At 39.5% G+C, this 12,422-nt stretch overlaps 1 protein-coding gene across 2 annotated transcripts; it reads left to right on the top strand.

Moving 5' to 3' along the window:
• The first annotated feature begins 5,381 nt into the window (after nucleotides 1–5,381).
• znf148 (zinc finger protein 148) lies at nucleotides 5,382–11,444 on the top strand. 2 transcript variants are annotated; one of them, XM_033986788.2, is made up of 7 exons: nucleotides 5,382–5,489; nucleotides 6,666–7,027; nucleotides 7,109–7,228; nucleotides 7,319–7,442; nucleotides 7,525–7,608; nucleotides 8,024–8,142; nucleotides 8,264–11,444. In XM_033986788.2, exons 2-7 carry the CDS (start codon nucleotides 6,686–6,688, stop codon nucleotides 9,890–9,892), a joined length of 2,418 nt encoding a protein of 805 aa, XP_033842679.1. In that variant the 5' UTR covers nucleotides 5,382–5,489; nucleotides 6,666–6,685; the 3' UTR covers nucleotides 9,893–11,444. The 2 variants fall into 2 exon arrangements, with proteins under 2 accessions (XP_033842679.1, XP_033842680.1); XM_033986789.2 differs by lacking the exon at nucleotides 5,382–5,489 and adding an exon at nucleotides 6,047–6,197.
• Nucleotides 11,445–12,422: the final 978 nt, after the last annotated feature.

Below are 12,422 nucleotides of genomic sequence, written 5' to 3'. Positions count from 1 at the left end.
TACATAGTACACATTTACGCAACATCCTCTTATTGTTCATCAAAAGCTGAAATTTGTCCAATTTAAACCCCGCCTTTTCTCATATCCACCTAAATTAAGCAGTAATTAATATCAGCTTGGCGTAATAAAGGTCTCTAATCTCACAAAGGCTAGTGGTGGAAAAATAGGCTTCTTGTGCGGGAGATGATTAAAATGGCTCATTATGAAGAATAAAGTCCTCCCAAAGGAAATCAGTGCTGATAAATATATGATCAAACACCTCTGCACCATAGCTGTTTATGACATTTGGCTCTGTTTGGTTTGCAACAAAGATGATGAGACAGGACTGGAGGCAGATCCTGTTTTGACTGGGTTATACAGTATGAAAATATAATAATTATTATAATGCGGAACTATCAAACTTTTCAATTTAGGAAGTTATAAAGATTTCCAGACAACACAGGCAAAAATCTATTAAAGAAAATATATAAAAAAGTATTTGAAAGGACATTTAGATCTATCTATCTCGCTCTCTCTATCTATCTATCTATCTATCTATCTATCTATCTATATATATATATATATATATATATATATAGCTGTATGGAAATCTTGTTATTTTAAAATAGCTGTAATCTACATTTACCCCACCCCCCCTTCACTCCTCACTATAAGGGAATGAATATGTAGCAGATAAGGAATAGCTTGAAGTCATGTGTCAATGTCTATGTTTGGATATCGCAGCTCCGGATACTGTGCCGACATGTGTCACCTCACTTCCTGTCCCATCAAGACAAACTGACATCAAGTGCCCCCGGCGGCCGTCCCGATCAGGAATGGACTTTACATAATGTCTGAGTCACACGCAATCTATTTTTACAGCTTTGAGGTGTGTGTCCGCTGCATCTCTACAACAGCCAATTACACCCTTGCACTGTCTCCTAAGGAAGTATTTATGATGGGAGGTTTTTGACATAGGTTCTCTTACCCATTGTATCTTTATGTGAGATCTTTTAGTCACTCATGTACCATCCTGAGCAGTCCTTCAGATCTGCTTTTCAGTCAAGGGCCAAGAAACAAACTTTATTCATACAAAATTCATTCAACTTTTTCCTTTGAACTGTTGTGGGCCAATTCAAACTGTAACAGCAGCACTGAAGAGGGTATTGAATTGTGAACCTGCTGATGACTCCTCAGCTTTAATTATTTTTATTACAGGTGTATGTTTAATATTGTATTTTAAATTGTCATTCTCTCTATTGAACTTGTATCTACTAAATAGACACATTTATATTTCAGAATGAAGCAGAAATTATGGATCTTACATAGCCAAAAGTTAAAAGTTAAAAAGATGTATTAAATTGAATTAAACTAAAAACTAAATTAAATTAAAAATATAAATGCAATAAATGGTATATAATGATTTATGTGCAGGCAATACTAAGGTGGACAGAGAGAACACTAAAAGTAACCACTGATTTTTATGGAATCACGATTGCAGTTTTGGACAAAAAACGTTCAAATAAGTGTTAATTATGTATGTCATTATTCTCTTGAGCATTCTTTATTCATTGGAGGATAAAATATAGCCAAATTAGATAAAAGTCATATAGTTTATAGCCTACTATGAGATTACAGTTAATTTTCTACACTATAAGTTAAATTCTAAACTTTATCTTGGAGTGGATCAACTCATTCACAATTATTGTCATTTAAAACGTTAAGTCTTTGTTCATTTAACACCTGTGATCATAACCAAAGATGTAGACATAAGGATTGCTGATATAATGAACTTTGTGGCATTTATGATTCAAAAGACTGATCTCCAAAATTACAAAGGCAACATCTATTATTCATATGAATGCACAACAACAGCTTTATTAAACCTGTTTGTTGTTGCTTTGGATTCCGCACTCTGTTTCCTGACCTTAAACACCAAATTTCTGCGGCTGGAACATAAAATTTTGACCTTTGTGTTCATATTTATTGCATGGTGTGATGAAATTTGTCTGATATTTAAGACGCTACTGGACTCATGGGTCTGAAGCTTCTACATGTTTCCCATTATAAGTTACATTTCAGTACAAATGTCAAAACGCCCTCCACTGTGGCTTGCTGTCTCAAGTCTGAGGAGATTCACAAATTACTCGTCAGCCGTTTTCCAGCCTCAATAATTTATAATCATTCTTTAATATTTCATGACTGCAAACTTGATTGGACATAGATGTATCACCCAGGACTTGTGTACAAGCTTGGTCTAGCTCACAGCTCCATATAGGATAGAAAGTAATTAGTAAATGGCCGTTAGGGGAATGCAGTTATCGCTGTTTAGTACAGATATGTCTAGCATGGCTAGACTGATCAAGACATGAAGTGACTTTTTTTACCCTGTAATGTCTTATATACTATTACTATAGAAGGTGCACAATATAACTTTTCTCACTGAAGGCGCTCCACCAGCTATCCATGTGCGATATTTTTGCTTTGCCTAAATTTTCCAAATTTGTTCAGTTACAAATGTTTTTGCATTCTTGTGAGCGGGGTCACCTCTTCATAGATCTGACCTGTAATTTAGTCTGGTGGCAAGACCTTAATGTTTAAAGTCATAAAATCACAAAAAAATCATCAAAAAACATCTCAATGATGAGAGGCAGCAGGCATGAGACGTACTCTGCACCCCAAAAGTTCCATGGTGCACCTTTAATATAATGATAGACTGTGAAACCTGCTATTCCTAAAATGTCCAGTATATGTAAGGGCCAGTCATTCAAACGCTGCATTATAAATAAAAGTGATTTTGAGTCACATTTGCACACACCTGTCTTCCTTCCTTCACACTGAGAAATCTCTGGTGGTCCACATTTTTGCATCTGTCACTTTGGAGCATATTTGCCCTTAACCCCTCCCACTCACCCCCATAGCTGCCTTTCTCCTTAACCAACTGCGACAAGTAGATACTCTGGGACACCATTTTAAATAAAGCCATGTTCTAGCACCTCGCCTTTACTGGGTCAAAATGTGTGAAAAGATGACATGCATATTATCTCCTTGTGCTAACATCAATCATGTGGTGTTGCGGTCATAGAGGGCAGCGGTTATTTCCTCTCTCTGTGCAATGCAACAGTTTGGCCAGATGCAGTGGCCAGCATTAAGCTTGCCTATAGATTTTAAGTAGGCCTACTAAATTGTGTGGGGATCATAGCTCAGAGTAAGAAGGTTTAAATGTTAAGGCTTAAAATCTGAATATTCTTGGTGAAGATGCAAGACTTGTGAAATTCAAGCACATTTGGTAAAGAAGATAATATTTAAAGCTTCGCAAGTAACTCATTAAGCTGTTTAGGTTTAGTCAAGATTTTTGCCTCAAAGCCATATTGCAAAAATAGCTATCCACATAACAGTTTTAAGTCCATTAAAAAGTGTGTCCTTGATATGTCCTTCCTTCATAGCTACTTTCATAACAGAAATTGTTATCTGTTTTGTGATGGCTGGTGATAAAATGAAATTAAATAGTTTACTTGTGAAAACGTTTGATCACATCTTCTGGTGACTCTAACAAGGCAGTGGGGTGCCAACGTGCCCGTAATATTGAGAAGATTCTGTGTCTGTGAAATGGGAGCTGGACATGTGTGTAGAAGGGTTTGACTAGATCAATGGAAATACAAATGCTCTCTGCGTAAAAGCATTAGCGTGGTATTCGTGATAAGACTCCAAAACATGGCACAAGACAGATTAGGATGAAGATGCATAGGAGCCAATAGAGATAATCCCGTTATCTGGTTGGATGTAAAATGCCAATGTTGTTGCATCCTCGGAGACAGAGATGAACTGAACGTGAACTACTGCCGCAGATATACGCAACAGAAAAAAGACAAGCTGCGAGAAACAAGAAAAGAGGAGAGCGAGTTCGAAATCCTAAAGTAAACACTGTTGTTCTTGACCTTAAGGGACACCCACGCCGTTTACCGCAATGTCACCAGCGGTGCTGTAACTCCAAGTCAGATCCCACACACGCGCCACGCTCTAGTTTGTTTAATATCCTTCGCGTGACCTTTGAGTGTTCCCGCGTGGACCATAGCTATGCCCCGCGCTGTTTTCTGGTTAAATGCAAAGTGCTCTGTGGTTTGAGAGATGGTGGAGTGGTGCCGGTGGAGACGCACGCTGGACCAGAGCGCATTTGACATTACGCACAAGAGTGCGCGAGTGTACACACCGACACTATTCCAGAAACACCAAATAAAAGCAGGGGCAGACGCGCACTTACCGAGTGACCCTGGGCTCCACTGCGCGACCCATGGTGTGAAAAGTGAATCCTCAGATGCCGTGGTCACAGTCCACGTCTCTGCAAATGTACCACAGGATCACATAGAGGATGAGGAGGATGGCGAATATGAAGAGCGCAACGAGGATGGCCTTGGTCACCGGAGAGATGAGCGACTGCATGTCAGGAGCAGAGCCGGGCAGAGCGGCTTGGGGCTCCGCGTCCGTCCGTCCTCAGTCCGCTGTCTCTCTCCCCCTGCTCCGTTCTTCACCTTCACTCCACTGGCAACTGTTGAGGATGGAGCCCGGGGCTTTACCGCGCACAGACACACACATTTAGAGCTTGACACACACGCACACGGACTCCCCTGGTACACGGACAATCCTGCTGTGGCGCGCGCGCTGTGAGTGGGGCTTCCCTGGGCTTTAAAGGCAGCACGGTGTGTCCCCACATCCACTCAGTTCAAATGCCCGTCGCATATTGGTACACACTGACAGCGATGGCAGTAGCTATCCGATTTTAGACAAGGTCCTGCAATGAGCTCCCGAAGACATTCAGCAGGTGATTTGAGGAGGGACGTTTATGGACACGCGCAAAAAGGAGCGAGCGGACAAGTCCTAAGTTGTGCGCTGCGCTGCTGCGTTTGCTGCAAACAGGTTGATTAGTATTCTTGACGGCAAAGCTGTGTGTGTGGCGCGGGTGTCTATGCTCTTACCACGACCACAGCACTGTCAGTTATAGGTAATGGACCCACATATTTGGATAGACCCACTTGATGCATCTCCAAGGCTTTTAACTATAAATCAGTTTTTTGCACACCAAGAGCTGAAAGGCGTAACTTAACTATGTCAAAAACCTGTTCAAATATATATACGTTGGATGCATTGACAGCTTTTTACGTCCTGACGAAGAACAAAAAAAAAACTAGAAAAATAAAGAACGTGCAAACACGAAAATAATGGGTTCAAAATATGTTTTGAAAATTAAATAGAGGAATGCTTATAGGTTGATCTGAATATATTTCTTTCCACGGTTGTGTATTTGTGAAAATGATAAAAGTAGGTCGCCAGCCAGTGTCAAATTTCAGTGAATTGACCAAAGCCTAATATGTTGTGCCATACCTAGAAAGGCCACTAGGTGGGGACAAACGCGCGCCTTTGGTGATGGTGCGTTGATTATTCCGCACATCACCATTGCACTGGAGTCTTGCATAACAATCATGAAAACTAAAGAAGACTGAGCAGCACTGAAGGTAAGAGTTACTGTTTCATCATAGTGCATTTTAACCTGATTATTTTGATACTGATGGCTGCAGGGCTGTTCATTTAGCGAAGGTTGAGGTTAACTGCACTAGCATTTTGGCCTGCACACTGAAGCTAGCATTAGCACAAACGATTTCTGACAAGTTTGTTCAAATGTTATCCAGAAGTTATACCCTCTGTAAATAATGGTTTTATTTAATGCGCGGTGTGCTTTAGTGCTACTTAATATCAAAGTAAAAAATCACGTTATTTGATAGTAGCAGCTAAATTAGCTCATCACAAGCCAGCGACTGTCAAGTGTCATGCAAAACATTGATACTTCCGTTGAGACCTTCAGAATAAATATTTGTTGAACGTGAGCGTTTAAAATCATGTTTTATACATATCAATAATATGTACTGTTACTGCTGTATGAGAATTATTTCAGTCCTACCTGAACTAAAGAGAGTCTGTCACAGAATAAATAATGTATTTTTATGTTACGGTGCTTTAATGTTGAAGGCGCGTAACGGTCTCTTCCTGTGTTTACTCGGCGATTGATGTAGATGTAGTTGCTTTGACAGACGGGAACTAGCTCTGTCTGTAGCAGAAGATTTAACTAATTTAACCTGAGTGACACAGAAAGCGTTGTTTACAAATGAGGGCAATGGTGGGCGTTTACACAGTGACAGACAGTAACCTGTCAAATTAGCGCCGAGGTAAGACTAGTTTGGCTAGATCAAATAATAAGCCTGATAAAATTTGGCTCGCAAGTGCTACGTTAGCTCCGGTTTCGCTGTTAAAAGCTCTTGTAAGTTAACAAAACATTTAACATCGGGACAGTGCCATTGTAGTAACATTGTAATTCGCGTTATTTAAGCACCAAGTCTGACCCCCTTTAGTGTTAGTGCATTGTGTCGTTTTTGAGCGATGGCAGTGTTTGAAGACATAGCTTCGCGTTGTATTGCGTGGAAACGTTATTTATTTTAACCACGTATAACTTCATATTGTACAAAGCCATCAATATGTCAGCGATGTCCGTTATCAAAGTTGCCTAAAGTTATCATCCTTAACAGTGAGGCATAGTCCAGTACTTCATTGCTTTCAGGACTGGTCTGCGTGTCTTACATGGAAGTAGGTCATTTTACTGATAAAGTTTTTGTGGTAAACTGCTATTCTATTTACAGACGAGCAGTTAATCCATACGATGAACACGGAAGATAAGTTGGAAGGCATGCTGTTGAAGTGCAGCAGTGGAGGGCTGGATGGAGGAGGAAGAGTGGGGCTGGGCAGTGGAGCAGGGTTGGTGGTCATGACACTTGGGGAGCGATCTCTGGTTAACCATCCCATTCTGGCAGAGGATGAAGATGATGAAGACGATGATGATGATTTGACAGGGAGCTCGCTGGTCACTCACGACCTGGTCCCCCCAGAGCAGCTCATGATGCAGGAGGATATATCAAAGAGCGGCGGTGATGAGGAAAGTGATGTGGCCACACAGTTCCCTCTAAAACTTACAAATAAGCTCCCATGTTTGCTTCATATGCCGGTAGGTTAGTGAATACTGTGGAGTTTATTAAGTGCTTCTCTAAATATCCTCTTGTGGTCTTGTCTTGTCTTGTCTAAACAGTTAACCATAAAACAGGAATTGAAGCTGACAGAGTCTTCAATAAAAAAGGACAAGAAAGCAGTAAAAGACCTAATGTTGTGTCCCAAAAAGAAGAAAAGGAAGCAGCGCTCGCCAGCTAAAGTATGCTTTAATTGTTACATTAATATTTAACTCTGAGCAAACAATACAAGGTAAACAAAATAAAGTAATAATAAGCCTGCTATCTTGCAGATTCTCACAGTTAATGAGGATGGCTCAATGGGTATGCAGAGCCCCAAGTGCCACGTGTGTATTCATTGTAATGCTGCATTTCGAACCAACTATCATCTGCAGCGGCACGTCTTCATTCACACAGGTATGTCTGAATACTGTATTTTTGAACATTTAAACTTTGACTCAACTCAAAAGATTTTGCTCTAAAGAGTTTTTATTTACAGGAGAGAAGCCCTTCCAGTGCACCCAGTGTGACATGCGCTTCATTCAAAAATATCTTCTGCAGAGACATGAAAAAATCCACACAGGTGAGTGCAAGAGTTCATCAAGAAAGCTTAAGGCTTTAGGTCTCAATCAATTGTTATTTTTTAAAAGTAGGTGAAAACCATGTGTCCCCCATTGATCCTGACAGGTTGCATTGAACCACTGGTAGAAGTATTTATTATAAATGCAGTGGTGAAATTCTCCTATACAAATAGTACAAACACACAAAAACCATGAGCCATTGCGTCACACAGAACATTCACTCAGTGTCAGAGTAAAAGACTTAGTAAGATTTAGTCATTTGAAACTTAGACAAAGCTCCTGTCATCATGTGAAAAATGACCAGCATTCTTGTATCATACTATATTATCTAATCAAACCTTACTGTATTAAAGAGCTGATCAAAGTTTTATCAAAAGGATGAGGTCACACTGTTCTGTTTTTGCTGCACTGGTTTAGGCGAGAAGCCATTTCGATGCGATGAATGTGGCATGAGATTTATCCAGAAGTATCACATGGAACGACACAAAAGGACCCACAGCGGGGAGAAGCCCTATCAGTGTGATTATTGTCACCAGGTAATGCACCAAATCAACCTTTAAATGTACAAATACTGTTTGGTCTTGTGTTTAGTATAATAGCAAATCTTATAGTAGATGTACTTTCTACAGTAATGGACTCACAATACTTTCTTCACAGTACTTTTCCAGGACAGACAGGGTTTTGAAGCACAGGCGAATGTGTCATGAGAACAAAGAGAAAAAGAGCAGCAAGGCGGCTGGGAAAGTTGGACCTCCACGTGAACCAGATTCTTTAAATGTATCGTTTCTTGCCAAAGAGTGTTCACTGCCTAAAAAGAAGCGCCAAAAGTGTGCAGACAAAACACTGACTTCTGAGACTATCATCACCACTCATACAGAAGGGCATCAGGTCACTGTCGCAGAAACAGAGGAGAAAGAAGAGCAGAGAGAAAATAAAATGGAAGGCCTACCTCTTTACACAGTGTCCTCCAAAGTTAAACATGAGTATGTGATGGCAGACTATTCCATGGACCTCCCAGAGGAGTCTACAGGCCAAAATCAGGTTGAAGATGAGCTGTCAGAAGAGACTACTCCTCCCAAATTAGTGTTGAAGAAAATCTCCAAAAGAATCATCAAACAGTCCAGTGAACAAGCCACCCCCTCTCTGTCCACGCTGTCTTCCTTTGAAGAGAATGGCAAAGTTACACAATATACATTTGAAATTGTGGATAAACAAGGCCTTTTGGATGTAGATGGAAATACTGAGCTTGAATCGGTAGAAACTCTTCAGGGAGGGCCGACAAAACCTGCTCTCAGCAGCACAAACTATGATGACGCCATGCAGTTTCTAAAGAAGAAGAGGTACCTTCAGGCTGCTGTGACCAACAACAGTCGAGATTATAATCTGAGCTCCAACAACATGTCGTCTCAGACACCTGTCAATCAAACAGTCGTGTCTACTGTGATCGATGAGACTGTCCCTGCCACAATATTAGAGCCTCAACCCCTCAACACTGACATCAAGACTCATGAGAAGAGCGTGCTCCCAGATGAAGTCCTCCAGACACTGCTGGACCACTACTCCAATAAGGCCAATGGGCAGGCAGACATCTCCTTCAGTGTAGCAGACACAGAAGTCACTTCCAGTATTTCCATAAATTCATCGGACGTTTCAGACAGCAGTCCTGTGGAGAGTCTGGCAGCCTCCTCTGCTCACGCTCAGCCCACCACAGAGAAGGTCAGTCTTCTGCAGGAATACTCCAAGTTCCTCCAACAAGCTTTGGAGAGGACCAGCCAGAACGACAGCTACCTGACCAACCAAAGCCTCAGCCTGGTGTCGGAGAGCCCCCCTTTAGCAGGACAGCCACTGTTCGCCACAGACAAACAGTTTCCATCTCCCAGCAGGTTCAAATCAGGGATGAGTTCTCCACTAAGGTCCACTTTAGACAAGCCTCATTTTGGATTACTGGTGGGAGACTCGCAGCACTCGTTTTCGTTTTCAGGAGATGAGACCACGCCCCCCTCAGCCGTGTCCCCCGCTGACGACGACTTTCTGGATCAGGTCTCTCCCAAAAAGTCAGATTCAACACAAGGGATTCTTCAGACATTTCAGATTAGCTCCTTTGACCAGAACTTCAAGTCACACTTCCAGACGTCCAGATCTGGATCCACCTCACAGTTTACTGTTGCCAATGGACAGGTGAGTCTGCGAGGACATGGCACAGACTTCTCAGAGTTCACTTTAGTTCGAGAGACCAGATCACAACTCAACTCCTCCCCCGATGTCTCTTCCAGTGAAACTTTCTGAAGGAAGAGGCTACAAATTCACTCTCAGCAGCACTTTATCTTATGTTTTCTGTTTTTGCCAAATCATGTCCCTGTGCATCGTCATGCCTTTCTCAAAGAAAGACATTTTATGTTTTACTTTAAGTTGAATATTAAGTTTAGCACCCCCCACTTTAGGAACAAATTTGTACACAAGAATGTTTGACTTATACAACATATGCATGAAATAATTGAGCTACCAAAGCATAGATATTTTGTCAAATTATTCCCGTATTGCTACAATTTGCCTATTTTTATTTTTCAATCTGCAATAACAATAATGACTTACTTTAATTTAATAATTAGTTAACAATGCCTTGTTGCTGCCTGATGGCTATGGCTACCTCCCTCTCCAAACCTTTACAGTAACATTCATAAATCTAATAGTATTCAGACTACTAGTACTTGTATATTCACAAGTGAATGAGTTTAATGTAAGTAGCGTTGGTATAGTCATCCAACAGTGTTGACTGTTTGACTTGTGTGTATGGTATTGATACCATGCTTAATGTTAATATTGTTGTAAGATACATTTGCCTTTAGAAATTACAATCTCCTCTCTGTTAGTCACTTTACTGTCACCTTGAATTGGTGTTAGATGCTATTTATTTTTTGCCCCTTTTTAAATAGTGGTTAGAGCCTACAAAAATCTAAATTGGTATCAAAGAGCTGCAAACATGAAATGATTGCAGGATAAATGTGATTTTCAATCGAGCTGCAGTGGAAATACTTCAAAAGGATTGTGCATAAATTCTGCACAATTTGCACATTTTTACTGTAGAGAATGTCAATGGTAAGGTTAATTATTACATTTGTAAGAAAAAAGTCCTATGTCCTGAATGTAAATTTGAGTTATTTGAAACTCAAGGTGATACTTTGTTTTAATGACTTTTATAGATGCAGTTTTTAGACTGGAATAAGCGCGTTAAGAAAATTGAACTTTTATGTTTTGTAGTCTCCCAGATTGATTAAGACCTGCATCTGTGCCTTTCTTTTCTTTTATTCTCGCCTTTTCTGTGTTATTCTGTTTGTACACTTTATATCTAGGTCAGTGACTTAAGGCAAATAATTCCACTTGCACAACAAATAAGCTATCTTTCTTGCAGCCTGTAATCTTACATGGAGGTTTATTTAAACCAGCATGCCTCTCTTATTTTATTCAGTTGCAATAAGTGGCACACAGCTAATATTTTTAGCAGGATACCGGTAGGAAATAATGTTTCTGATATGTTGTACATCTGTACATATTGTGTTGGCATCACCCGCTTGCTTGTGATTACCTTTGTTAGGCCTTGTGCATATGATGCCATTTAAATGGTATAGTCCTCATAGACAGGCAAATGTCAGTGAATCTGAACATTATGGAACAACCTTTCAAGTGTGATATTGAATTTGTAGAAAACTAGTTCTAGTAAGTGTTCATCAAAAATCATACGACATATGATGTCTAAAATGTCCTTGTTGATGCTCTCTCCCTCTTGGACAGATTAGCACACAGAGTTTGGGAGCTCTTGTGGCTTAAATAATGTTAATAATATAATATTTTATTATTATTATTTATTTTTTTTTTTTTAATAAAAGAGCTCTATGAATACTTAAAACATAGTCCATGATTTACTTGAGTTGAAAGACTATGAGTCCTTTCACAGTTTTCAGATTTTCTGACATGTGCCTGCACTTCACAATACATTACATTGTTGGACTGTTTTCTGTCTATGTTTTAGGTGCTATTGTGTAAACACTGTTTTGTACACAAAATCCAATTGGGTTAGAATAATATTATTCCCTAATGTTACAAATCTACTGACAATCAGGGAAACATGGCACCCCACATAATCACCATATATACTTTATTTTCACTCATTGAACATTCCCTATAGAGTGTATAGAAATGTTTTGGTGTAAATACATTTGTATATTTTTATGTTCAGAGAAGTACTGTTAGACCATTTGTTGGATAGAGGACTGATGAGAGACTCCTTTTTAGTAAATGGCACATGATTTTGTGAAATAATCATTTTATGGATGGTGTACAAATAGATTACAATGCCTTGTTTTTGTTTGTATATACACACCCACCATCAAAATTAGACTTTTTTGTTATATTTTATTTCAATGTTTTACTGTATAGAAAATGCTCCGCAAAATATTTTTTAATTTGTACTTCAACCAATGTGCAAGTTGTAGGTTCTGTTAATTTAGTTAAAGTGATAAATATTGTGATACTCCACTCCATCACATCAAGAATGATTTGAAAGCACAATAACGCATTTCGTTTTTGCTTTGGTATGAATACTATAAATAAAATATTTGGCTTAAATGCCATCAATTAGAGGAATCTTACTAAAGCATTCTGTTTTTCACCAATTGTTGTTAGACGACTGGCCATAAGTGTCCTTGTATAAGCTATAGTATATTTCTTTTGTGTAAAAAGAGCTGAAATGAGAAATTTTGATAAAAAAAAACTATTTTTGAAACGTCATTTAAGGCACTGATATGTACAGTATATTGTA

Source organism: Periophthalmus magnuspinnatus, chromosome 21 (genome assembly GCF_009829125.3).
Source record: "Periophthalmus magnuspinnatus isolate fPerMag1 chromosome 21, fPerMag1.2.pri, whole genome shotgun sequence".
In the NCBI taxonomy this organism is placed as follows: Eukaryota; Metazoa; Chordata; class Actinopteri; order Gobiiformes; family Gobiidae; genus Periophthalmus; species Periophthalmus magnuspinnatus.
Note: the sequence above shows the minus strand (reverse complement) of the source record. Positions and strands in the feature narration are given on the sequence as shown.

What these genes read in the sequence shown, in the direction of transcription:
- znf148 (XM_033986788.2), top strand. Translation starts at nt 6,686, where the DNA reads ATGAACACGGAAGATAAGTTGGAAGGCATGCTGTTGAAGTGCAGCAGT. An exon ending in AGCAGCGCTCGCCAGCTAAA is followed by an intron (nt 7,229 to 7,318) that starts GTATGCTTTAAT and finishes GCTATCTTGCAG; the next exon opens with ATTCTCACAGTTAATGAGGA. An exon ending in ACATGAAAAAATCCACACAG is followed by an intron (nt 7,609 to 8,023) that starts GTGAGTGCAAGA and finishes GCACTGGTTTAG; the next exon opens with GCGAGAAGCCATTTCGATGC.